Raw genomic sequence first — 27,456 nt, forward strand, 5'->3', positions numbered from 1 at the left:
AAAGGCTTCTCACTTTGTATCCATTTTTTTCTAGTTTCGTTAATTTGTTAGTAATCGATATTAGGAAAACCAGCTCATGGAGATTAGAAGTTGAGCTAATTCTCTAAAATAACTCTACTCTATAAATTTCTATATAAATTGAATGCTCCTTTCAAAACGTCTTAATTTGTTGCATCTAAAGAAAATGAGAGGCTGGGCGCGGTGGCTCAAGCCTGTAATCCCAGCACTTTGGGAGGCCGAAACAGGTGGATCACGAGGTCAGGAGATCGAGACCATCCTGGCTAACACGGTGAAACCCCGTCTCTACTAAAAAACACACAAAACTAGCCGGGCGAGGTGGTGGGCGCCTGTAGTCCCAGCTACTCCGGAGGCTGAGGCAGGAGAATGGCGTGAACCCGGGAGGCGGAGCTTGCAGTGAGCTGAGATCCGGCCACTGCACTCCAGCCTGGGCCACAGAGCGAGACTCTGTCTCAACAAAAAAAAAAAAAAAAAAGAAAGAAAGAAAATGAGAAAATAATGCTACACGTTTGAGTCTATTCATAAAAATAAGTGCAAAAAGTTTTTCAGGAAATATTACTTGGCTTTACTTTCCCAGTAAATGTAATTTTTTTTTTTTTTTTATGTTTAAAAGCGGGCCGTTTGGCTCCAACTGATAGAGGGTTGGGGCGTATGACAACTCCTTTTTGGATAAAAACCAATTGGAGTAGTGGCAAACTGCCTGAGGAATGGCAGAGAAGAGAGTTTAATTAAAGTGGGGCTGTGAAATTCACATTGACGCCACGAAACTGATTCTTCCTGTTTTTCACGTGGCCGACACTTCTCCCTTCACACAGAGCTCTTCCTTAGCGACGAGGAGCTGAAGAGGCTGCACGAGTTCGAGGAGCAGTGTGTGCAGGAGCACTTCCGGGAGAAGGAAGACGAGCAGCAGTCGTCCAGCGACGAGCGCATCCGGGTCACTTCTGAGAGGTTCGTGTGGCGTCCCCACAGCCGGCCCGAGGGCCAAGGGTTTGCCGACTCGGGCGCCCCACTCCATGAGGGATGCCAGAGTTCATTTAAACATGCACTCCGAGTTCTCATGTTTTATTTAAACTTTAAGTTTTAACGGGGTTTCCATGAAATAGTGAGGAAGTTCCTAGGTAATGACTGTGCATTGGATATAGAAGGGAATGACATTTATTGCAAATATCCCTGGCCAAAAGAAAACCTAACAGTTCTTGACTACCTTCACCCCCTACCCCAAAGTGGGAAGGGGTTTCCGCAAGGTTAATGGAAGCTATAGAAAGCCATCTTTCTCCCAGCTCTTGCTCCTAACTTCCCTTTGCGAGTGTGGTCCTCCCCAGGGGACTGCCCTTCTCATCCTGCCTAGCTGCTTGCTGCACCTTGGCAACACCTTTCCCAGCCTCACAGGGCAGAGGCAAAGGCTCCCTCCTGGGCCTCCCCTGAGAATGGGAACTGGGAGGGGTGGGGTGCAGGGTTGGGGGTGAGGTGTCTGGCCCCATGAGGGTGGGAGCCGCCAAACTAGGGCAGGGTCTGTCTTTCAGACACCTTGACATCCTCAGTACCCAGCAAGGTCAGCCTCATCTCCGCGGTAATGCTTAATAAATGCAGAGTGAATGAATGCAGAATGTGTGAATCAATGAATGAGTAAATGAAGTCAGGTCGGGAGGGACAGAAATGGTGACATTTCCCAAACTTCGTAGTATTGGTCTATCCTAAGCTGGGAAAGAGCAACTGGCAAAGGGTAGACAGGAGCAATTGACCTTCACTGCCTGCACTTTTTATCATGTAAGTTTTCAGAGCCTTTATCATGTACTAAAAGCATTTTCAGCTTGCTAAAGACCTTGGTGACTGATAACACACTGTTCGAAAGGGTTTCACTGACAAGGTGGCCAGAAGGATGAGCTCAGAAGAGCCATGCCTAACTCTACTTTCTATCCTTCAGTACACAGAATTAAAGTTTCCTAATAGACACATTGAGAGCCATAAAAACAGGGTGGGACTTCAAAAAGATATTGCAGCTGACAGTTCCCAAACAATTACAACAGAATTCATAGATGCACCGTAGGTCCCCCTGGCGCATGTTCAGGCCAGTGAACTCTGCCCCAGCCCACAGGAGGGGAGATGGCAACTGTGGGTCCCTGCTCCTGGTTCCCTCCTAGACCCAATCACCTTGTGACCCAACCAAATCCAACCAGCTAAACTCTAGGGTTACCTGCACCACCTTTCTTCCTTACCAAGGTAAATTTTTAATACAACTTTGAAATGTTTCTTTGATATTTTAACAGTAATTGCTAAACTTTCAAGGTATAAAAATTATTTCTTCATGGGAAAGATAAGGCACCCCATGTAGATAGTCAAATTTCCACTTTTTAGTTAGACATTAACTTGAATGTAATTTTAACCAGTCATTTACAGTGGAGATTGTGTTTTGTTTTGCTCTGCCTCCCCCTCTCCCTTCCCCGGCATTCCTTGGATTTTTACCATTCTTGGACCAAAGCGCCAAGAATGTGGTTATCAGGTCACTACCAAATTGCATTTTTCTCTGGGGGCTCTGTGCACACGTAATAGGGATGAAAGTGTGTAGGGTAGAGAAAACATGCTGCTTCCTGTTTCCCTCGGCTGAGATCCCAGGAGTGATGGGAGCACATTCTTGCCCCTCCATTTCCCTTGGCCTTGTCTAGGCTGACTCACAGGTGAATGCCCAAGACAGAAAGAGGAGGCCGCTTGAGGAGAAGGGAGTTTTCCTTCCCTCTTAGCCAGGCCAGCTGAGAAGCAAGGGATAACGTGGGAGGATGGAAATAAAAGTATTTGTACCTAATTTTGGGTACCTGTGACTACTTTAAAACTCAAACTTGAAGTACTCAGGCATTTCTGCCATTTCTTTAATATTCGTTCTATATAAAATTAGTTTTATTTTCTGCATCACCATTTCCCATTTGATGATTTTCCTGCTCTTCTCTCAGTGGTGTCTTCACCACCACCATTCAGTGTGTAGGGTCTGGTTAGGAGCATGTCAGCCCATGCCTTGTCTCCCTGTTGTCTTGGTAGCTTTCAGAGCTGAGCTACTGATTCTCGTGACTCAATTTTATAAACGTGTTCACACAGGATGGGTACCCATTAATCATTCTCCTCCAGGCAGGGTGCTTTTAGTGCTTCTTTGCAGAAACCAAATTCAAGATTCTTTCTTAAAGCTTTGAAATTTACCTATAAAATGCTAACAATTTAACCATTTTTTTAATCATAAAGTTTCAACAGTTTGTAAGATCCAACATTCAGTCCTGCAATGAGATTTGCAATACGATTCAGCATTGATTGACACAACACTGGGTTGCAGGAGGATATTTAACCCCAAGTCCTACCAAGCATGCCCACTTAGATGTCTTAGGGGCCCTGCTGTCAGGGTTCTCCTCCCAAACTTGGACTCTAGTGTCTGTGAATGGCATCGCCATTAAGCTCAATTAGCAAACTGGCAAATCATTGTGGCACCTCCCTCTTCTTCACTAACAATCATCAAGTTCTGTTTACTTCCCCTCATGAATACATCCTGGTTCACTTATTTTTTCCATCCCTACCCCAACGCACCTAGTACAGGCTTCCATCATTTTCCACTTCCATTCCTATAGCTGCCCCTACCTGAGCTCTCCATATTATTTCTGCTCTTTCAATCCATGTAACACTGTCAGCTCTCAAGGGGTCCTGTTCCCTCCTGCACTGGCTCTCCTGAAAAGCCCTCTGTGGCCCCCACTGTCCTTAGGCCTGCAAGGCCCTGCCCTCCCTCTAGCTTTGCCCTGGACTATCTTTTCCTTCATGCTCTGTATTCCATTTCTCAGCCTTCTTTCATTTCCTCAAAGCACTGCTTCCTTCCTGCCACAGGGGCTCTGCATGGGCTGTGCCCTCTGTCTGACGCACCTCACCCTCCTTCCCTGCTCCTCTTCCTTGGATCTCTGCCCAAATGCCAATTTCTTATGGGAGACTTCACCACCTCCCAGGACCCTCGGGCCTTAAGCTGCCTGAAGGCAGGGCCATGTCTGGTTTTTGTCCACCATGATATACCTAGAGCCTGCACACCTCCACATAGTAGGAGCGAGACTTTTTTTTTTTTTTTTTTTTTTGACAGGGTCTCGCTCTGTGCCCAGTGCAGTGGCACAATCAGGTCTCACCACAGCCGCAACCTCCTGGGCTTAAGCGAGCCTTCCATATCAGCCTCCAAAGTAGCTGGGAATACATGTATGCGCCACCACGCCCAGCTAATTTTTCTTTCTTTTTTTCTTTTTTTTTAAATTTTAGTAGAGAGGAAGCCTCACTGTGTTGCCCAGGCTGGTCTCAAACTCCTGGCCTCAGCAATCCTGCCTCAGCCTCGAGATTTTTTTGAATGAATGAATGACTTAAAAGCTTTTCTCCTGATTCGAATATAAATTTCTATTCCATCCTCAATGAGTTCCCTCCTGGAATGTCAAAAAGGAAACCAACTATGCTCCCTCCAGGTTCAAGACCCTGGTTTTACTACAAGGAAGTAGGAACAGACTCAAGAGCCAAAGGATTGTGCCACAGGAAGGATAACAAGTGTTGGTGTTGGGACCATCTTTTTGCTCAAAGGGATAACATCAAAGAACCATGAGGGTTGGTGGGATAACAACATTTTATAGACAACTCCTTTTTTATTATTATTTGTAGAGACAGGGTCTCACTATGTTGCCCAGGCTGGTCTCAAACTCCTGGGCTCAAGCTATCCTCCTGCCTCAGCCTTCCAAAGTGCTGGGATTACAGGCATGGGCCACCATGTCTGGTCAACTTCTGGCAGCATGGCCAAAGTAGACCTCGTCAACCCATGTGTTCTGTCCTCATTGCTCCAGGAGAATATTTGGCAACATGAGTCCTTATCATTGGGAGCTTTGAGGCTATCGGTGTCTTCTGCAGATCCACTATGAAGCACACTGTTCTCTTTGTGGTTCAGCATCCCTTATCACAGGTTCACAGGTTCAAGAGCAATTGGGCTAGAAAGAATCTTTCCTGGCAAAATTTTGTCTGAGACCCAACTTCCTTTCTCAAACAACAAGAATTATGTTATCCAGTGTGTTTTCCTTTTTTCCATGGCTTCAAGGAAGCTTAACGCCAAACTTAATATTAAATTATAAAATATATTACTATAGGATTTTGATATATGTGGGGTACGTTGCCTCTTCTTTGCTTTTTTATATCGTCTACATCAATTTACATACATTTTATTAATGTCTGACATTTCACAATATGCAGGATACAACTCATAAATTATACATTTTAAATGTAGTTGGCCTTGTACTTAAGAAGCTATGGGTCTCAGATGAGCTAAACCTATAATAGCATTGTCTGATTACCCCAAAACTTTCTGGGTTAAGTGGTTTCTTGTCAGATTTGTGGATATAGATTAAAGTGTTTTGTCTTGTTTTTGTGTTTTTTTTTTTTTTTTTTCAATTCTAGAGACTGGGTACTGCTTTGTTGCCCAGCCTGGAGTACAGTGAGATGATCATAGCTCACTACAGCCTCAAATTCCTGGGCTCAAGTGAGTCTCCTGTCTCAGCCTTCTGAGCGGCTGAGGCTACAGGGGTGCATCACCACACCCAGCTAATTTTTGTATATTTTGTAGATACAGGATCTCACTGTGTTGCCCAGGCTGGTCTAGAACTCCTGGCCTCAAGCAGTCCTCCTGCCTTAGCCTCCCAAAGTGCTGGGATTACAGGCATGAGACATCACGCTCCATCCTGGATTGCCTGCAGGCTTGATGGGAAATCAGCAATTTGTGGCTTTGAAATCTTTTTATTTGGCATCCTTTTCCCATGTGACCAAAAAGTGAAGTGACTGGTAATGGAGACCTACCTAGAAGAACACAAGATAGTAACTAGAGGAACTGAAGGAGAGATCAGTCTTAGGAAGGAGGTGGAGGATTCCTCCAGTGTAGAGAAGGTTGTAGAATGGCAAATGTACAGTGATGCGGAAGACGTTTGGGGATGATCCTGTCTGAATACCTTAATCTTCTAAATTCATAGGGTTCAAGGTTGCTTGGATAATAGGAAGGGGATGGCATTAAATGTTGGAGTTTTGATGTGCCAGTGGATGACACCCTTGTTCCTGATCTGACTTTGAAAGCCAATTCAGAGACAGATGCAGACTTCAGGAGGATAGAGATAAAAATATCAGTTTTATTAGTAATAAGTTGTACTGGAGGGTGTGGCTTCATTCTTGCCTACTACTCACCCAGAATTAGGGATACCCACTTAGCCACAGGCAGCACCAGCCACCACAGGCCTCCCTTCCCACAGGCAGAGTTAGCCTGCACGCTAAGCCTACCAGATGACCGAGATAAAGAGACAGACAAGCATGGGTGTCCTGGTCCCCAATCTCCAACCAAATGAGCAGTCCTCCTCCAAAATAAATAAAGGCCTGGAATGAGGTCAGAGCATTACTAATGAAAAGTCCACACACATAGAAAGAAAAACTGGGCATGGGCAAAGTGTACCTCCCCAGCAATCAACATCACCGACTTAAAGCCAGTAGGAAGTATTCAAGTCAAGTGAGTTCACTTTTAGGGGAAATATGGCAGGAAGGAGATAACCAGGATTACTTGGCAGGAATAATTAAGATGTAAGTTAAATTAGATAACATGACTTGGTACTGGGCCAGGTCTTTGTGGTTCCCATGACCTTCATCGGTGACACCGTACAGCTGAAAGGCAAGGATACAGAAAGACAACTGTACATAGGGCGCGGATGCCGAAGGAGGCCATGTGCCCAAGAACCAGTCTGTGGAGAGACCTCAAAGATGCTAGTGTTTGCAAATGGCAGCATAAACATACGACATTGCCTCCAGGCACCAAATATCCTTGCTTAGCCCTGGAGTCCCGGTAGCAATAGGTGGGGGGTTAGGGATTGGCACTAATGTGTTGCAAGTAAGGGAGAAAGAACGTAGGTTATTAATGAGGGCTTCACTTTGTGGCCAACCACAGAATCTGGCCTGAATAGAAAACAGAACATAACCAGAAAAGGCTCATGATTAGATGACCTGAATTCTAGAAACCTAGGAAGTCTGGGGTATATTTAAATGAGGCAGCATAGAGCTAGAATCCCAGAAAGCTTAATATTCTTTTAGTAACTATTCAGTATACTGTTTATTAGAAAGAATGAAAAAGCCAGAAAAAAGACATGAGTCTTGGCCGGGTGCGGTGACTCATGTCTGTAATCCCAGCACTTTGGGAGGCCGAAGGGGGTGGATCACTTGAGTTCAGGAGTTCAAGACCAACCTGGTCAACATGGTGAAACCCCATTTCTACTGAAAATAAAAAAAAATTAGCCAGGCGTGGTGGCACAAGCCTGTAATCCCAGCACTTGGGGAGGCCAAGGTGGGCGGATCACTTGAGGTCAGGAGTTCAAGACCAACCTGACCAACATGGTGAAACCCCGTCTCTACTAAAAATACAAAAATTAGCCAGGAGTGGTGATGGGCATCTGTAATCCCAGCCACTTGGGAGGCTGAGGCAGGAGAATCGCTTGAACCTGAGAGGTGAAGGTTGCAGTGAGCCAAGATAGCGCCACTGTACTCCAGCCTGGGTGACAGAGTGAGACTCCCTCTCAACAACAACAACAACAACAACAAAAGACATGAGTCTTGTTCTTTTATGATTAGTCTTCATTTAGTCTTTCGCACATAAAAACTCTGTAAGTAAGCACAACAAGGTTTTATCCTGGTGTTCTTCCTATAACTACTAAATGTAAAAGGCAGCCCTGTATTAAGAAGTGGATGGAAATTAAAATAGCTGAATGTAAAATTTAGAGTGGATAAGACAACTTTATGATCAGTAGTCCTGGAATTAAATTATAGGGTAGGAATAGTTTATAGTTTTAGAACTCAAGTACAGAATACCATGGGATCTTGAAACAGGGGTTTCTTCAAGTATGAACTGGACCTAGCTCCACTAACATCATGTCTTTATGTTAACATTTAACTCTATCATTAAGGAAATGTTCCCATATAATTTATGAGATTCCTTGCAGGTGAAGGGCGATTGTTTCCCATGAAAAGATAACTGCATATAAAACAAGTTTTAAGCCGGGCACAGTGGCTGACGCCTGTAATCTCAGCACTTTGGGAGGCCGAGGTGGGTTGATTGCTTGGGGCCAGGAGTTCGAGACCAGCTTGGCCAACATGGCAAAACTCCATCTCTACTAAAATTACAAAAATTAGCCATGTGTAGTGGCACATGCCAGTAATTCCAGCTACTGAGGCACGAGAATCACTTGAACCCAGGAGGCGGAGGTTGCAGTGAGCCAAGATTGCACCCCTGCACTCCAGCCTAGGCAACAGAGTGAGACTCTGTCACAAAAATTTAAAAAGGCCAGGTGCAGTGGCTCATCCGTGTAATCCAGCACTTTGGGAGGCTGAGGCAGGTGGATCACCTGAGGTCAGGAGTTAGAGAGCAGCCTGACCAACATGGTAAAACCCCATCTCTACTAAATACAAAAAATTAGCTGGGCATGGTGGTACATGCCTGTAATCCCAGCTACTTGGGAGGCTGAGGCAGGAGAATTGCTTGAACCCAGGAGGCATAGGTTGCAGTGAGCTGAGATTGCACCATTGCACTCCAGCCTGGGTAACAGAAGTGAAAGTCTGTCTCAAAAATAAAATGAAAAATAAAATAAATTTAAAATTTAAAAGGCCAAGTGCGGTGACTCACACCTGTAATCCCAGCACTTTGGGAGGCCGAGGTGGGAAGATCACCTGAGGTCAGGAGTTCGAGACCAGCCTGACCAACATGGTGAAACCCCATCTCTACTAAAAATACAAAAATTAGCCGGATGTGGTGGCACACGCCTGTAATCCCAGCTATTTGGGAGGCTGAGGCAGGAGAGTCGCTTGAACTCAGGAGGCAGAGGTTGCAATGACCCAGGATCACGCCACTGTACTCCAGCCTGGGTGATAGAGCAAAACTCCATCTCAAAAATAAAATAAAATAAAATGATAAATAAATAAAATAAAACAGGTTTTAACAACTGTCTTACTACGGAACTCCAAATGTTTCAGTCCTTCCTAGGAAAGACACACAGGGACTCTTACCACAAGGAGATGAGTTTGGACCTTATGTTTAATAGACAAGAGTCTATGCAAAGTCCAATAAAGTTATGCCATACATAGGTATTCTCTTGGAAGTGGATACAAAAGTTCCACAAATTCATATATTGTCGTGCCTATTATTTGAATGAAACAGAACACATTATGTACAACCCCTTAACAAAAAGTATGTTTTCATTTAACCACCTTCCGGCTTAGTGGCATCATGTTCAAAATCAAATATTCTTAATAATAGATATACCCCGATATTGAGAAGATTTGCAATGGTATTCACACAGCCATGTCCTTTGACACTTGTGTAGCATTTACAGTTCACAGAGCACACAGTTCCATTTAATTCATTTCATTTAGTTGCTATCATGCTGCAACTGTTGTTAATGTTTGATAAATCACTCCCCAGGGACAGAAGCGCACTAAAGAGGGGCTGGTGGAGTATCTTCATCCCAGATGCAAATGTGGATGGGCATATCTCAGAGGGAATGCTGACGCTGGCCACATGTTAATCAGAAACAGCTTTTGTTTTTTCTCAAAACCAAATTAAACAAAAAGAGTCATGATATGTAATGTCAGTTGTTAATCTGGTACAATATTTTACTTTTTTATTTTATTTTATTTGAGACAGTGTCTTGCTCTGTTGCCCAGGCTGGAGTGCAGTGGTGTGATCTCGGCTCACTGCAACCTCCGCCTCCCAGGTTCGAGCAATTCTCCTGCCTCAGCCTCCTGAGTAGCTGAGACTACAGGCGCCCGCCACCACATCTGGCTAATTTTTGTATTTTTAGTAGAGATGGGGGTTTCACCACGTTGGTCAGGCTGGTCTTGAATTCCTGACCTCAGGTGATCTGCCCGCCTTGGCCTCCCAAAGTGCTAGGATTACAGGCGTGAACCACCATGACCGGCCGACTTTGTTAATTTAAAAAACAAGGTTGTGTGTGTGTGTGTGTGTGTGTGTGTGTGTGTGTGTGTGTACGCCAGGTTTGGAGACTGATTAGGGCATTCAGGTGTATCCTTTTAACAGAAAAACCTAAATACTTAATCTGTGAGTCAAAAGAGAAATATGGGCGTGGAGGGACACAGCTATTATTAATCAAGACTGATTAAGCACATGCGGTTCTGGGCTCCTCGTGACTTTAGTAGCAGTACACATGATGCAGTTAAGGACAGAGCAAATATTGTAATAAATCAAGTGCAGCTTAAATTTCTATTCAAAGTCAGGAGAATGATTAATTGGAGCCCAGACAGTTTATAGATTTCATTTGTTTACAGATTCCTTTGATACAAAAGGATGGAGGGTGGCCCTCAGGAATTGCTCTTAGGCCTACCAGTTAAGAAATCATGTATTTGGTGGTTAGAAAAATGGCCTCATTAATGCCCTTTTCAAAAGTATTCATAAGTGGAATTTTTTTCTGTAAAGTCAATGCTACCATAATGTGAAAAATAAAAACCTAGTGAATCTACTTAGAGCATCTACAAGTAAATCCAAACCCAGAAATAGTTACAGAAGCCACCAACTTCAATTGGAGGGAAAGGAAGATAATGAACCTGATCAGAAATCAGTGTCACCGTGTGTAAGAAAGCACACTTTGCACCACACAGTACCCACTATTCAAAGAAATCATTTATTAGCACTGAATACTTGTTATACTAAAAACATAGTTATAAGTTATTTCACTATGTGATTTGAAATATTTGAGAGTATTGGCATGTTTTGTAAAGTGAATATTATTTTGAAAAATTTTGCAAATCCTAAAATAAATAACATAGCCATGATAATCTAATGAAATCATGCCTAAAGCCAGGATGATAACATACGTTTACATGCAATGGCTGAGGTCCCTGACATCACCAAGACAGCTTTCATTCATCTAGTCCTTCCACAAACATCAGAGGTTAGCTGAAAGCTCTAGGACAGGTTTTGTAACAGCTGGAGTCATCAAATGCCTTGGCATTTGGGGTTCTCAAGTTCTACGATTATTTTATTCTTAAATTTTGATGATGATGGCATGTTTGCAAAGGGTCCTTGAGGAAATGTGGGGATGAAGAACAAGATGAGACAGGATGGGAAGATGAGGGCAGATTCTCAAGAGCTTTGAATGCACATGAGGAACAGAAATCTCTATAGGATGTTACGGTTAAGGGCTGCCATGGATGGAAGGGAAGAATTAAAACCACATTTTCATAGCACTTTACATAGGGTTGCCAATGGAGACTATAAGGTGTTCCTTTAACACACTCTTTGGTGTGTTCATTGCATTCAACACTGTAATGGAACTGTGTTTTTATCTTAAGTGTGATGGGAAGCTGCTACTATTTTAAAGCAAAGATTGATGTGGTTGTGTTTCTGTGTTATCTTTTTGGATTGGAGTGAGAAGACATTGGAGGTAAAGAGGCTGTTTCTGATAACTAAGATTTTTTTATTTTATCAGCTTGGGGTACAAAATGAGGTCATATATCTTTTTTCTTTTTCTTTTTTTTTTTCTTTAGATGGAGTCCCGCTCTGTCACCCAGGCTGGAGTGCAATGGCATGATCTCGGCTCACGGCAACCTCCGCCTCCTGGGTTCAAGCAATTCTCCTGTCTCAGCCTCCCAAGTAGCTGGGATTACAGGCGCATGCCACCATGCCCAGCTAATTTTTTATTTTTATTTTTTAGTAGAGATGGTGTTTCGCCATGCTGTTCAGACTGGTCTCGAACTCCTGACCTCAGGTGATCCATTTGCCTCTGCCTCTCAAAGTGCTGGAATCACAGGCATGAGCCACGGTGCCCAGCCAAGGTCATATATCTTTTAATATTAAATGAAATTATTCTTTTACCTCATCTCATCTGCTTATAATCTCATCTGTTTATTCCAAGAATACCTTTTTCCTCTTTCTATTGTCCCATAGCCCCACCCCCACCCCCTGCCTGGAGTCAGGTGCAGGAAATCCAGAGGTCTGGTGAAGTCCCCACCAATTACATCAAAATTCAAGAGGGTGAAGTCAATCTTTGCTCTTTGCTCTCTGTGTCCTCCTGTCACTTGGCTCTGGCAGTAAGTGCAATCATGGAAGTGCAGGGCACAGAGGATTGATTTGAGCCCCAGCTTTCTGGCTGGAGGATAGCAAATGGGAGCTCTGAGGAACTGGAGATATCAGGGAGACAGTAAGAGGGGGGAACTTGGAAAAGTAATGCCATAAAGTTATGAACTCCAGAGCTCACCTGCAGACTGTGTCTGTCAAGGGTGGGGAAAGTCTGCTCCTTATTCACATACCAAAGGCATTGAATGGGGTGACATGAACAAAAGCAGGTAGAGTAAGGAACTCTGGAATTCTGCCCCACCATAAAAGCAACATCAAAGTTGGCAAAAACTGTCAGAGTCTATATTCTGTGGAACTCTGGAAATTAAGCAATGGCTTATTAAGCAACCTAGGGCATTCTTATTTAAACAACATGGCTGGATTTTGATCAGAAAAGTGAGCTTTGTGACATTTTAACTTAGCCCTGTCCTATCCTCTGCTCTCCAGTTTAGTGGTCGCCTTGAAAACAACAACCTGCATTCCTAGTACCAGCAGGAGCAGAAAGAATCTCATATGCAAAGAATTATAATTACTTGTTTTGAAATTACAGGGCAGCTCCTTGAAAGTCTGGCTGAAAGGTTCGTCTTTATTTCACCTGAGTTGGAACAGGCCCAGTACTAAAGCTTCCAGTTAGAAGGGGTGGAGGAAGGGTTGTCAAAAACTTTTACAGGCAAAGGGTTTAGTGCTTGCTCCCTAAGGTGACAGATGACAGCTAGGGCAAACAACAGACTAATCAAAAAGCTAGGGAGAAAAACTGATGTCCACAACAGCTTTGAAAAGCTCTGACACATTCCTGGGAATCTAGAAAGCTATGTGCATGCATAGGGCTGTGTGTATACTCCGCAAAGACCTGAGAAGGCTGTAAGCTCATTTCTGGCTGACCTGACCTGGAGACTCTGTGCAAGCAGGAAGTGAAGGCTAAGGCAAAGATGTAAACTGCCTGAATCTTGAAGATGTGCCTCTATATACACATACTTCTTCTCAGAAAAGACTAGAAGATTTTGTTGTTTTTGTTCCATACATTTAAGGAAATCTCTAAGTATTAACTGACCACTAAGCTAATAAAATACAAACTTTAGTGGCCAAACAACATAAAGAATATAGACTTTACAAAATTATTTCAGAAAAATCACTAAACAAACAACAACTACACTAAGAAGCAAGAACAACAAGCCTGAGAGGGGAGAGAAGAATCTGATTTCTAGAATTGCCACATTATAATATTCAACATGTCCACTTTTAAATAAAAATGACAAAACATGCAAAGAAATAAGAAACTATGGTCCACACATAGGAAAAAGGACAATCTTAAAAACCATCCCTTAGGAATTCTGGATATTAGACGTTTTAACAAAGAGTTTAACTCAACTATTTTAGCTATTTTAAGTAGATTTAAAGACCTAAAGGAAATCATCTCTAAACAAGTAAAGGAAAGTATGAGAAGGATGTTTCACCAAATAAGAGACTATCAATAAAGAGGTAGAAATTATATCAAGTAGTAGATGATATCTCAAAAAAAAAAGAGGTAGAAATTATATATACATATACATATACATATATTTTTTTAAAAAAATAGGTCAGGCACAGTGACTCATGCCTATAATCCCAAGGCTTTGGGAGGCCAAGGCAGGATTGCTTGAAGCCAGGAGTTCAAGACCAGCCTTGGCAACATAGCAAGACACCATCTACATAAAATTGTTTTTAAAACTTGACAGGCATGGTGGTGCATATCATGGCAACTGGCCAAGCATGGTGGTGCCAGTAGTTTTAGCCACTTGGGAGGCTGAAGTGGGAGGATTGCTTGAGCCCAGGAATTCAAGGCTACATTGTGCTATGATCTTGTCACTGCATTCCAGCCTGGACAATAGAGCCAGACACTGTCAAAAAAAAAAAAAAAAGGAAGGAAGGAAGGAGGAAGGAAAGGAAATTCTGACATTGTAAAGTACAATAACTGAAATGAAAAGTTCACTCTAGAGGCCCAATAGCACATTTGAGCAGGCAGATTAAAGAATCAGCAAACTGGAAGATAAATCAGTTAAAATTACCCAGTCTAAGGAACAGGGGGAAGAAATGAAAATAAATTGAACAGTCTCAGAGACCTGTGGAACACCATCCAGCAGAACAACATAGGCATTATGAGAGTTATAGAAGGAGAGAAGCAAAAGTGGCAGAAACAATATTTAAAGAAATAATGACCAACATTTTACAAATTTAATGAAAGATATGAATCTACATATCCAAGAAGCTCAATGAACTCCAAGTAGGATAAACTCAAGGAGATCCATACTAATTAACATTATAGTCAAACTGTTAAAAGCCAAAGGAAAAGAATCTTGAAAGCAGCAAGAGAGAAGCAACTCATCACATGCAAAGGATGCTCAATTCGATAAAAAGGCTGACTGACCTCTCATCATAAGCCAGAAAGACCAGAAGACCTTGGGAAGACATAGTCAATGTGCTGAAAGAAAAACTCTGTCCACTAAAAAATGTATATGTAGCAAAACTACCCTTTAAAAATGAAAGATAGATTAATATACTCCCAGATAACCAAGGACTGAGAGAATTAATTACTAGCAAACCTACTACAAGGGATACTAAAGATAGTTTTTCAGGCAGAAATGAAAAGACATAAGACAATAACCTAAAATCCACATGAAGAAATAAAGAGGACCAGTAAATGTAACTACACAGGTAAATATAAAAGGCATTATATATTTATATTTTGTTTGTAACTACTTTTTATTTTCTACATGATTTACAAGACAACCATATAAAGCAGTCATTACAAATCTATGTTGTAATTTGTGATAATAACAATAACATGGGGGGAGCATGGAGCTTTATAAGAGTAAAGTTTGTGTATATTATTGAAAGTAATTGGTGTTACGCCAGATGCAAGGGCTCACACCTCTAATCCCAGCACTTTGGGAGGCGAAGGCAGGTGGATCGCCTGAGGTCGAGAGTTTGAGACCAGCCTGGCCAACAAGGTGAAACCCCATCTCTACTGAAAATATAAAAATTAGCCTGTGTCGTGGCACATGCCTGTAATCCCAGCTACTCAGGAGACTGAGGCACAATAATTACCTGAACCTAAGAGGCAGAGGTTGCAGTGAGCTGAGATCTTGCCACTGCTCTTCAGCCTGGGCAACAGAGTGATGCTCCATTTCAAAAAAAAAAAAAACTAATTGGCATTAAAGTAGACTGTTATAAATTAAGATGTTAGTGATAATCCCCCGGGCAAACACTAAGAAAATAACTCAAAAACATATGATAAAAGAAAGAACAAGAGCCAGGTGTGGTAGTGCATACCTGTATTCCCAGCCACTCAAGAGGTTAAGGCAGGAAGATCATCAGCCCAGGAGTTCAAGGCCAGCCTAGGAAACATAGCAGGGCCCCCTTTTCTTAAAAGAAAAGAAATATTAAGTGAATTAAAATGATACACTAGAAAATACTTATTTAACACAGAAGAAAGCAGTAATGATGGAGTTGAGGGACAAAAAAAGACATAACATATAGAAAATAAATAGCAGTATGGCAGAGGTTCTTCGTTACCAGTAATTATATTAAATGTAAATAGATAAAGCTCTCTAAGACAGAGACTAGCACATGAATGTTTAAAATATGGTGTAATTACATGCTGTCTACAAGGCTCACTTCAGATTCAAAGATTTTTAAAGTTTTAAAATAAAAGGATGGAAAAAGATATTTCATGCAAACAGTAATCAAAAAATAGTTGGAGAGGCTACACCTATCAGGTAAAATAGACTCTAAGACAAATATTGTTACCAGAGACAAAGAAGGACATGATATAATGATTAAAAGGTAACTATATCCAAAAGATATAACAATTATAAACATATATGCACCCAACAGCAGAGCCTCATAAGATATGAAGCAAAAACTGACAGAATTGAAGGGAGAAGCAGATAGTTCTCAAATAATAGTTGTAGGCTCTACTATTCCACTTTCATTAATAATAGAACTAGACAGAAGTTCATTAAGAAAATAGACGCTTTGGCCAATACTATATGCCAACTCAAGGTAACAGACATCAACAGAACACTCAACAACAGCAAAATATATATTCATTTTATAAGCCTATGGAACATTTTCCAAGATACGTCATCTGTTAGGCCATTAAACAAGTCTCAATAAGTTTTAAAAAGATTAAGGTTAAACAAAGTGTATTCTCAGGCCACAACAAAATAAAATGATAAATTAATAACAAATGAAAATTTGGAAAATTTACAAATCTGTGACAATTAACACACTCTTAAATAATCAATAGATCAAAGAAGAAATCACAAGAGAAATTAGAAAATACTTCAAGGTGAACAAAATGAAAACACAACATACCAAAATTTATGGGATACAGTAAAAGCAGTATTTAGAAGGATATTTATAACTATAAAGGCCCACATGTAAAAAGAAGAAATATCTCAAAGACAATAAGAACTGAAGTAATGAACAGACTGCTACCAAGGTCCTAGACTGACTGCTGGGCTGCACACACATAGGTCAGATCTCAATAGCACTGCAAAGACTTTGAAAACTGAACTGGCATTGGAATCACAGTCCACAGAAAGCATGTCAGAACTTGCAGTCTGAAACGAACCAGGTTCATCGCCTGCCAAAACAAAAGAAATCAACATTCTCCATGAAAATTAAACAAGATTCAGAGTCATGTGGTATAATATTCAAAATGTCAGACTACAATTCAAAATCATTTGGAGTATGAAGAATCTAGAAGCTCTCAACTCATCTGGGAAAAAAAGACAATCAGCAAATGTCAATGTCAAGATAACGCAGATGTTGAAATTATCTGACAAAGGCTTTAAAGCAGCTATTATGAAAATGCTTTAACAAAATTGCAAAGGCTCTGGAAACTAATAGAAAACTAGAAAGTCTAGGAAAAAGAATAGAAGATATTAAGAAAATCCAAAGAAAATTTTACCAAAAAATACAGTGAAATGAAAACTTCATTGGATAGACCCAATAGCAAAACAGGGATTACAGAGGAGAGAGTAAACGTGAAGATATTTCAATAGAAAATTACTCAATTTGAACAAGAGAGTAACTGGGCTGAAAAAAAAAAAAGCCCAAAGCCTCAGAGAAGGCAATAACAAAAGGTATAACATTTGTATTATAAAAGTCCCAGAAGAAGAGAAAAAGTATGATGCAGAAAAACTACTTGAAAAAATCACTGAAAACCTCCCAAATTTGATGAAAGACATAAACCCACAGTTTAAATGTAGAGAATGCTAAACAGGACTAACTCAAATGAATCCATATCAAATGAAGAGCCACAAACGAAAGACAGAGGGAAAAAAATTGACAGCAAAGAAAAAAATTGACCAGAGAAGAATGACACATTACTTACTGGAGAACAGTGATTTAAATGACGGCAGATTTCTCATCAGAAACCTTGGAGGTCAGAAGGAAGTAGCACTATGTTTTTAATTTTAAATTTTATTTATTTTTTGAGATGAGGTCTCCTGTGTTGCCTGGGCTGAACTCACACACCTGGGCTCAAGCGACCCTCCCACCACAGCCTCTCGAGTAGCTGGGATTACAGGCACAGGTCACCATGCCTTGCATTATGTTTTTAAAGTGCTGAAAGAAAAGAATAATCAACTCAGAATTACATACTCAACAAAAATATTCTTCAAAAATGAAGGTGAAAAAAAATCCGACAAAGAATTCACTGCTAGTAGACCAATTCTAAAAGAATAACTATAGGAAATTCTTCAGACAGGAGGAAATGATACCAGAATTGAACTTGGAACATCAAGAGCATCAGAAATAATAAATATGTTGATAAACGTAAAGATGAATCTTCTCTTTCTGAGTTCTTTAAAGTATATTTGACAGTCAAAAGCAAAAATTGCCATATTGTCTGATGGTGTTTTCAATATATGTGGATGCAATGTATGACAACCGCAGCACAAAGGGCTATGGGAAAGGGACCTGTATGGTAGTAATGTTCCTACATTCAAATTGAAGTGGTGAAATACTGATGCTAAGTACACCATGAAATGTTACTATCTATTTGTAATCCCTAAAACAACCACTGTAAAATCTATAGTAAATGCTCTAGTCACTTCCCATCTCATTTCCTGAGGCCATCATCACCATGATACCAAAACCAGACAAAGACAATTGAAAAAAGAAAACTACAGACCAATATTCCTCTTGAACGTAGACACAAAAATTCACAACAAAATACTAGCAAATTGAGTCTAGCCACGATTAGGTAGTTTATCCCAAGAATAAAAGGCTAGGTCAGTATTTGAAAACAATCAGTGTAATCCACCATATTAATGATTTAAAGGAAAAAAACCCTATATGTTTCTAGCAATTGGTGCAGAAAAACCATTTGATGAAATTCAACATTCATGATGATAAAAAATACATTTTCTAAAAGCCTGTCAGCAAACTAGGAACAGAAGAGAACCTCCTTAATCTGACAAATGGCATTTACATAAAATCTATAGCTAACATCGTGAAAGACAGAATGCTTTCTCCCTAAAACTGGGAACAAGGAAGGACAGCCACTCTCACCACTTCAACAATGTACTGGAAGTCTTAGGCAATGCAATAAGGCAAGGAAAAAAAAGTCTTATGTCTTGGAGAGAAATACATAAATACATAAAACCATTCCTATTTATAGATGACATGATTATCTATGTAGAAAATCACATAAAATCTTTAAAAAACAAAATGAAACAAATGAAAACATCCCAGAAGTAATATGTGAATTTAATAAGGCTACAGAGTACAAAGTCAACAAACAAAAATTAATCTTATTTCTATATACCATCAGTGTGTAACTGAACATCGGAATTTTTAAAATAATACCATTCTCACAGAGCTCTAACAAAACCAAAATACTTAGGTATAAATCTCGTAAAATATGTATGGGATCTATATGCAGAAAACTACAAAGTGCTGATGAAAGAAATCAAAGATCACTTAAATAAATGGGAAGATAAACCATATTCATGTATTGGAAGACTCAATGTGGCACAGATGTCAATTCTCCCCAGATTTATTTATAGATTTAACACAATACCAATCAAAATCCCAGCAGGATATTTTGTAGATATGTCAACTGGTTTTGTTGTTGTTGTTGTTGTTGTTGTTGTTGTAGATGAGATCTCCCTATGTTTTCTGGGCTGGTCTCAAACTCCTGAGCTCAAGCAATCTTCCTACCTCAGTCTCCTGAAGCACTGGGATTACAGGCATGAGCCACTGTGCCCAGCTATGTCAATTTATTTTGAAAATTAACTGGAAAGGCCAAGGAACTGGATTATGTAAAACAATTTTGAAAAGAAGAATAACATTAGAGGAATCACACTACCCAGTTTTAAGGCTTACTGTGAAGCTGTAGTAATGAAGACAGTGTGGTACTGGTGAAGGGTCCAGCACATACATAAACGAAACAGAATAAAGAGTCCAGGAGTAGGCCAGGCGCAGTGGCTCAAGCCTGTAATCCCAGCACTTTGGGAGGCCGAGACGGGCGGATCACGAGGTCAGGAGATCGAGACCATCCTGGCTAACACGGTGAAACCCCGTCTCTACTAAAAAATACAAAAAACTAGCCGGGCGAGGTGGCGGGCGCCTGTAGTCCCAGCTACTCGGGAGGCTGAGCCAGGAGAATGGCGTAAACACGGGAGGCGGAGCATGCAGTGAGCTGAGATCCGGCCACTGCACTCCAGCCTGGGCGACAGAGCGAGACTCCGTCTCAAAAAAAAAAAAAAAAAAAAAAGAGTCCAGGAGTAGATCTACCCAAATAGAGACAATTGAGTTCTTTCCTCAAAGGTGCAAAACTAATTCAAGGAGGAATGGATCATCTTTTCAACTAACGGTGTTAGGACAGTTGGACATTGTTATGCAAAAAATGATATCAACACATACAAAAATTTAAAATGGAGCATAGATCTAAATATAAAACACAAAACTATAAAATGTTTGGAAGAAAACATAAGAGAAAATCTTCACACCTTGGGAATAGACAAAGGATTCTTCAATGCAACACCAAAAGCATAATCATGTTAATCATATATCTGACAACAGACTTTTATACAAAATATCTAAAGAACTCTAAAACCCATAATAATCCATAGTAAGGAAAAAATGGCCCAATAAAAAAATGAGCTAAAGATTAGACTAGACATACCACAGAGGACATAAGTTTGTTAAATATGTACATAAAAAGATGCTCAACATCATTAGCTATCAGTGAAATGAAAATTAAAACCGGCCGGGCGCGGTGGCTCAAGCCTGTAATCCCAGCACTTTGGGAGGCCGAGGCGGGCGGATCACAAGGTCAGGAGATCGAGACCATCCTGGCTAACACGGTGAAACCCTGTCTCTACTAAAAAGTACAAAAAACTAGCCGGGCGAGGTGGCGGCGCCTGTAGTCCCAGCTACTCGGGAGGCTGAGGCAGGAGAATGGCGTGAACCCGGGAGGCGGAGCTTGCAGTGAGCTGAGATCTGGCCCCTGCACTCCAGCCTGGGCGACAGAGCAGGACTCCATCTCAAAAAAAAAAAAAAAAAAAAAAAAAGAAAAGAAAATTAAAACCAGAATGAGATACAGCTACACACCGAATACAAGAGCTAAAACTAAAAAAATTAAAAATAACAACAGCCAAGAAGGATGCTGAGCAATTGGAATTTGCATACACTGCTGGTAGGAATAAAAAATGGTACAGCCACTGTGAAAAATGGTTGGGCAGTTGCTTATAAAGTTAAACATACCTTTACCCTATGAATCAGCAATCCCAGGTATTTAACTCCTAGGTATTTATCCTAGAGAAATGAAAACATGTTCACACAAAACCTGTACATGAATGTTTATAGCAGCTCTTTTGCCAAATAATGGAAACAACCCAAATGTCCTTCAACAGGTACTGTGGCACATCCCTAGTACAAATATATCTTTGCCAGGTATGGTGGCTCATACCTGTAATCCTAGCACTTTGGGAGGCTGAGGCAGGTGGATCACCTGAGGTCAGGAGTTCAAGGCCAGCCTGGCCAACATGGTGAAACCCCCTCTCTACTAAAAATACAAAAATTATCCAGACATGGTGGTGGGCGCCTGTAGTCTCAGCTGCTTGGGAGGCTGAGGCAGGAGAATCGCTTGAACCCAGGAGACAGACGTTGCAGTGAGTGGAAATTACGCCACTGTACCATAGTCTGGGCAACAGAGTGAGACTCCGTCTCAAAAAAAAAAAAAAAAAAAAAGAAAGGAAATAAAGAAATAAGTCTTTAAGAGAGCATTAACTTTAATTAAAGTAATTAAAGCCAAGTGAATTACTTGGATCTGGAATGCTTTGTATTCTGCGATGTGCTGAAAAATATTTTTCACTCAGTGCTGAAAGGAAAACTGGATTAAGACTCAGAAAGCTACACAAATAACTTCTTTGCTGATTAATCATATCTCACTATGAGCTCTATCATGAATGATGGATTCTCTTGTGTTTTTCTGCCATTTGATGTGTAAACAGATGTGAGGCTTTTGTCAAATTGATTCCTAGATAGCCATTTCTCTATCTGAAATGGAAACCACTCTTTGTGTGGGTGTCAAGGTTTGTAAAACATGTTTTAAATAATTATGGGAAGTTCCCAACCATGGTTAACAAAGGAGATAGATCCTCATTTGTCCTTTATGTCAATCATTTCAGATGTAAGTGAACTTAAACTCATTTTTATCTTTCTTCTTTCCTACATACTATAAAACTCAATGCAACTTCCCTTCATTTGGCATAGCGGTTTAAAATTTGCTGTATCCATGTTGTAGCTGTTCACAAGCTCCAAACAAGCAACTGACAATTTCTCTGAACCCAAGGCACATTATTAAGCATTGTTTCTTCCACAGCTTCAACGAAGGGAGCAACAGTAGGGATGGGAGATTTGAAACACCAAAAAACGAGTTTGGTAACTGACTCAATGCAGAGGGGAGGGGAGAGGAGAGAAGTGAGGGGAGAGAGTTAGTATAAGGGAGATCAAAGAATCCAATGACTTTGAGGTTTCTTTTTCATATATGAGTGGCTGAGAGTGCTGTTATGTGAATTAGGTAATAAAGGGGAAAATAGGCAAAACTATAAAAGATTTGAAAGGAAAAATATTTATCTTCATTTCACCAGTGTATTTATTTAGAAAAGTTTGCACAGCTGCAGTATCTCTTACTGTATGTTTGTAAAGGAACTCAAGTTTGACTGAGGCAATGTGGGTTTTTTGATACAAAAGGAATCATCGGGGTAATAGATCTGAAGGGAGTAGGGAGTCTTGATTGATTGATTGATTGATTGAGACGGAGTCTCGCTCTGTCATCCAGGCTGGAGTGCAGTGGTGCGATCTTGGCTCACTGCAACCTCTGCCTCCTGGGGGCAAACAATTCTCGTGCCTCCGCCTCCCAAGTAGCTGGGATTATAGGCACATGCCACCGCATCCAGCTAATTTTTGTGTTTTCAGTAGAGACGGGGTTTTACCGTATTGGCCAGGCTGGTCTCGAACTCCTGGCCTCAGGTGATCCACCCGCCTCAACCTCCCAAAGTGCTGGGATTATAGGCGTGAGCCACTGCGCCCGGCCAGGAGCCATCATTTTTAACGAAGAACACCAAGTCTTACTCAGAAGTAATGGAAAGTTCATAGTGAAAAATTCTTCTGTTGGTCTCTGAAATGCAAGAGGAGAGAGAACCCTTAGAACCTACAGTGCCTGTGATACAGAGGCTTTAAAAAAAGGAAGCCAGGACTTCTCATACATGGTGAATTTGGTCCTCGCTGGTGGCAAACTTCCAGGAAGCCAGACCCTTCCTGCTCAAATGATGTGGTTTCCTATAGTACATATAAATAGTTCTCACCCCAAGAAAAGAGTTAAGAATAGAAGCCAAGGAACCACACATACAAACACAGACACATCAGAGCACAGCTGTCAATGTGGCCAACAGAAGAGTGGCATTAGCAAAAGAAACTCTGGGAGAAGGTAGGGCAAGGTAGCCACAGCAGCTGCAGGGTGGGGGTGGAGTTCAGGAGATGCAGTCAAGCACAGAGCAGACTTAGCAGTGCAAAGAGCAGCAGGCAGTCTGCCTAGAAGACAAAAGAGTGGGGTGGCTGACCAAAATGAAATGGATGGATAAGAGCAGAGCCAGCAGAACGAGTGAGGACATGTATAAGGATGTGCAGAGAAGGTAGTAAAGACCTTCGTAGGTCATACAGATTGCAACACAAGCCAAGTCTCCCTATGTTTTTAAGAAAGCTGGGAGAAAATAAAAGCATAATGGAATCAGACCTAAGTGTTTGCCATCACACAGGGATGAACCAGCCAGAAGAGTAGCCAGGACTCCCAGCTCCATCCTGGGGACAAATTCAACTTTTAGAAAGCAATCCTCAATCCTGGGCATACCTCGCCTCTTAGAGTTAAATTCCTATTGAAATAATCCATACAGTATGTAGTAAAATATAAAACAAAGTCTGTACCAGTGGATTTTAGGCCAGGCAACATTATGGTTTCATAGGCTGTTGCCTGATCTTCTAAGAATTAAAAAAAGAAATTAACAGCAGACATTTATAATCTCCCATGCTCTTTTTTGTGTGTAACCTTGTTAAGGAAATACTAATTATTAAATATAAAGAATAATTTAAAGTTACTGGTATTCTTCAGACAATTAAATCACCTACTGTCCTTTAAGCAAACTATCTGATCATCTGAACTTAATTATTAATGGTTTATATTCTGAATCCCTTGAACCTCAAATAAGGATTTTAATTTGATTTATTTTGTTATAACCATTCACTGCTGACAGCCATAGTCAAAGCTCTAAAGACTAAGCACTAGTGCCTTCCGTTATTACTAGAAGCAGCATGATGTACCAGCTAAGAGACAAGGACTGGAGTGAGTGCTAGAGCTAGGCTGCATGTGCTCAAATTCCTCCTCCACTGCTTCCTACCTTTGGGGGAATTACTTATACGCTCCATGACTTAATTTCCTCACCTGTAAAATGGAGATGATAATAAAAGACCTACTTCCAAGGACTGCTCTGAAGATTAAATAAGCCTAGGATTGAACCTCAGTTAGTACTTGTTAGGGAGTACAATATGCTCTTAGAACAATGACTGGTGAGCAGTAAGTACTATATGCATTAACTATTATTTCCATTATTTTCTGGTGGCTCCTTAGAGTAATTTGAGTAGTCATGTTAGAGGATTGTGAAGCTTGTAAATATGCTCAAACAGTTCCATAATTATTAAAATTCTGAAAAAATCACATAGCAATGACATTATCTTTTGATTTTTTAATAGCCACTTAATCTCAGTTTAATAAATCTATCCCTTTATATTCACTAGAGTTGAAAATATGTCAATGAGGTTGGAAGAAATCAATGAAAGAGAAACTTTTATGAAAACTTCCCTGCAGACTGTTGACCTTCGACTTGCTCAGCTAGAAGAATTATCTAACAGAATGGTGAATGCTCTTGAAAATCTTGTGGGAATCGACAGGTCTGACCTGATCCAGGCACGGTCGCGGGCTTCCTCTGAATGTGAGGCAACGTATCTTCTCCGGCAAAGCAGCATCAATAGCGCTGATGGCTACAGCTTGTATCGATATCATTTTAATGGAGAAGAGTTATTGTTTGAGGATACATCTCTCTCCATGTCACCAGGGACAGGAGTCAGGAAAAAAACCTGTTCCTTCCGTATAAAGGAAGAGAAGGATGGGAAAACGCATCTAGTCCCAGAATGTCAGAACAGCCTTCACCTTTCACTGGGCACAAGCACATCAGCTACCCCAGATGGCAGTCACCTTGCAGCAGATGACTTAAAGAACACTGAAGAGTCAAAGTTAGGTTCAGATATTGGGATTTCAAAGGAAGATGATGAAAGACAGACAGACTCTAAAAAAGAAGAAACTATTTCCCCAAGTTTAAGTAAAACAGATGTGATACATGGACAGGACAAATCAGACGTTCAAAACACTCAGCTAACAGTGGAAACGACAAATATAGAAGGCACTATTTCCTATCCCCTGGAAGAAACCAAAATTACACGTTATTACCCCGATGAAACGTTCAATGCTTGTAAAACAATGAAGTCCAGAAGCTTCGTATACTCCCGGGGAAGAAAGCTGGTCAGTGGGGTTAACCAGGATATAGAGTACAGTTCAATCATGGACCAGCAATGGACGACAGAATGGCAATGCCAAGTTCAAAAGATCACGCGCTCTCACAGCACAGATATTCCTTACATTGTGTCGGAAGCTGCAGTGCAAGCCAAGCATAAAGAGCAATTTACAGATATGGAAGATGAACACCATGTCACTGAAGCAATTCCTCGAATCCCTCGCTTGTCCCTAACCATTACTGACAGAAATGGGATGGAAAACTTACTGTCTGTGAAACCTGATCAAACTTTGGGATTCCCATCTCTCAGGTCAAAAAGTTTACACGGACATCCTAGGAATGTGAAATCCGTTCAGGGAAAGTTAGACAGATCTGGACATGCCAGTAGTGTAAGCAGCTTAGTAATTGTGTCTGGAATGACAGCAGAAGAAAAAAACGGTTAAGAAAGAGAAAGCTTCTGCAGAAACTGAATGCTAGTCTGTTTCGTCTCTCTGACTTTTTTCAACAGTCAGAGCCACTAATGTGTGTCATCTTGGCCATCTAAACATCATCAATTTCTAAAAACATTTTCCTTAAAAAATTTTGGAAATTCAGACTTGACTTACAATTTAATGCACTAAAAGTAGTATTTTGTTAGCATATGTTAGTAGGCTTAGTTTTTTCAGTTGGAGTAGTATCAAATGAAAGTGACAATACTATAACGAAGATAAATTGGCTAATCCATATATAAGATTATACAATCTCTTTATTACTGAGGACCACCAAATAGCCTAGGAAGTACCCTTGAGCATTGAAGTCACCATTAGGTCACTCAAGAAGTAAGCAACTAGCTGGGCATAGTGGCTCATGCCTGTAATCCTAGCACTTTGGGAGGCCAAGGCAGAAAGATTGCTTGAGTCCAGGAGTTTGAGACCAGCCTGGGCAACATAGCGATACCCAATCTCTTAAAAAAAGAAAAGTAAGCAACTATGTAAGAAAGAGAAACTAAAGAGAAAGCAAACATGAAAAAAGGGAGGGGTGGAAAGAAGAAAAATAAAATTGTGAGGCACAATAAGTGGAAAGGAGCCATAAATATGTTTTTATGGGCCGGGCGTGGTGGCTCATGCCTGTAATCCCAGCACTTTGGGAGGCCGACGCGGGTGGATCACGAGGTCAGGAGATCGAGACCATCCTGGCTAACATGGTGAAACTTGTGCACTCCAGCCTGGGAGACAGAGTGAGACTCCATCAAAAAAAAAAAAAAAAAATTGTTTTTATGGGGTCTTTGTTTTCTGTTTTAATGTTTTATTTTAAACTACACAATGGGAAAAAAAAGTACACAATTATATCAAACATCATACTGTAATAATTTAGGGTGACCTAGAGTTTTGTTAATGTGCAAAAATAAAGTATCCAATATGCATTTTCTTGTTGTCATAGAGTCCCTAATGGCAAATACAAATTATTTGTACCTGTCTATGCAATGCTTTCTACAAAGCTGTAGCTAAAACCTACAGGATATATGTTCACAAGCCACAGAAACTGCTCTTAGCTGAGAATACCAGGTGTTGTGTTTCACCTCAAAGTTCAAACAAATACCCACAAGAGTAATAGAACCCCCATACGAGGGTTCCAAGAGGGGCCACTGTCTAGGAACCCTGAAAGTCACCCCACCATCACCACTCTTAACTATACAAAAAGAAGCAGAGGTGGCAGAAAGGGGTCTTCTCTGGCTAGAGCAGAGGTTAGAGTTAGACCGTAGCCCCTCACCATCCCCCAAAAGAACCTCAGGGTACTCAGATCTCAGGAGGTCTCTGGTGCACAGAGAGAGGACCAGCCTCCTGCCTGGAGTTACTGGCAGCTGATCTTCATGAAGCAAAGTGCCTCATACTCAGAAAGGACCACTGGGCAGAGTAACCAGGAATTGGTGGTGGTAGGGTTGGGAGACGTGTCAGACAGAAATGGGTGATGATCACAAAAAAATGAGACCGCCATCCCCATTCTCATCTGAGGTGTAGACTGTAGCACTGCCAGAAACTGGCAAAGGAGGAGAGAAAGAGACAGAGAGACAGAAGCACACAGAGACCCAGAAACAACAGAGGCTCACTGCAGTTATGCCAAAGGTAGTGATCAGAGATGACAATACCAAAATGTGATTTTGCATCTTTTTCCTCAAAATATGACTGAGATTGTAATAGATTACAACTC

The 27,456-nt window shown here is 41.0% G+C and overlaps 1 protein-coding gene across 4 annotated transcripts in view; it reads left to right on the top strand.

Moving 5' to 3' along the window:
• TRPM1 (transient receptor potential cation channel subfamily M member 1) overlaps nucleotides 1-26,222 on the top strand; it is a 159,637-nt gene extending 133,415 nt beyond the window's left edge. For 3 of the 4 annotated variants that reach the window (XM_010362886.2, XM_030931755.1, XM_010362887.2), the window contains 2 exons: nucleotides 834-966; nucleotides 24,497-26,222. In XM_010362886.2, the coding sequence (XP_010361188.2) occupies nucleotides 834-966; nucleotides 24,497-25,712 (1,349 nt within the window). In that variant the 3' untranslated portion in view covers nucleotides 25,713-26,222. The remainder of the gene's footprint in view (nucleotides 1-833; nucleotides 967-24,496) is intronic. The other variant, XM_010362888.2, reaches the window with a different exon arrangement.
• The last annotated feature ends 1,234 nt before the right edge of the window (nucleotides 26,223-27,456 follow it).

This window comes from Rhinopithecus roxellana, chromosome 5 (genome assembly GCF_007565055.1).
Source record: "Rhinopithecus roxellana isolate Shanxi Qingling chromosome 5, ASM756505v1, whole genome shotgun sequence".
NCBI classification, from domain to species: Eukaryota; Metazoa; Chordata; class Mammalia; order Primates; family Cercopithecidae; genus Rhinopithecus; species Rhinopithecus roxellana.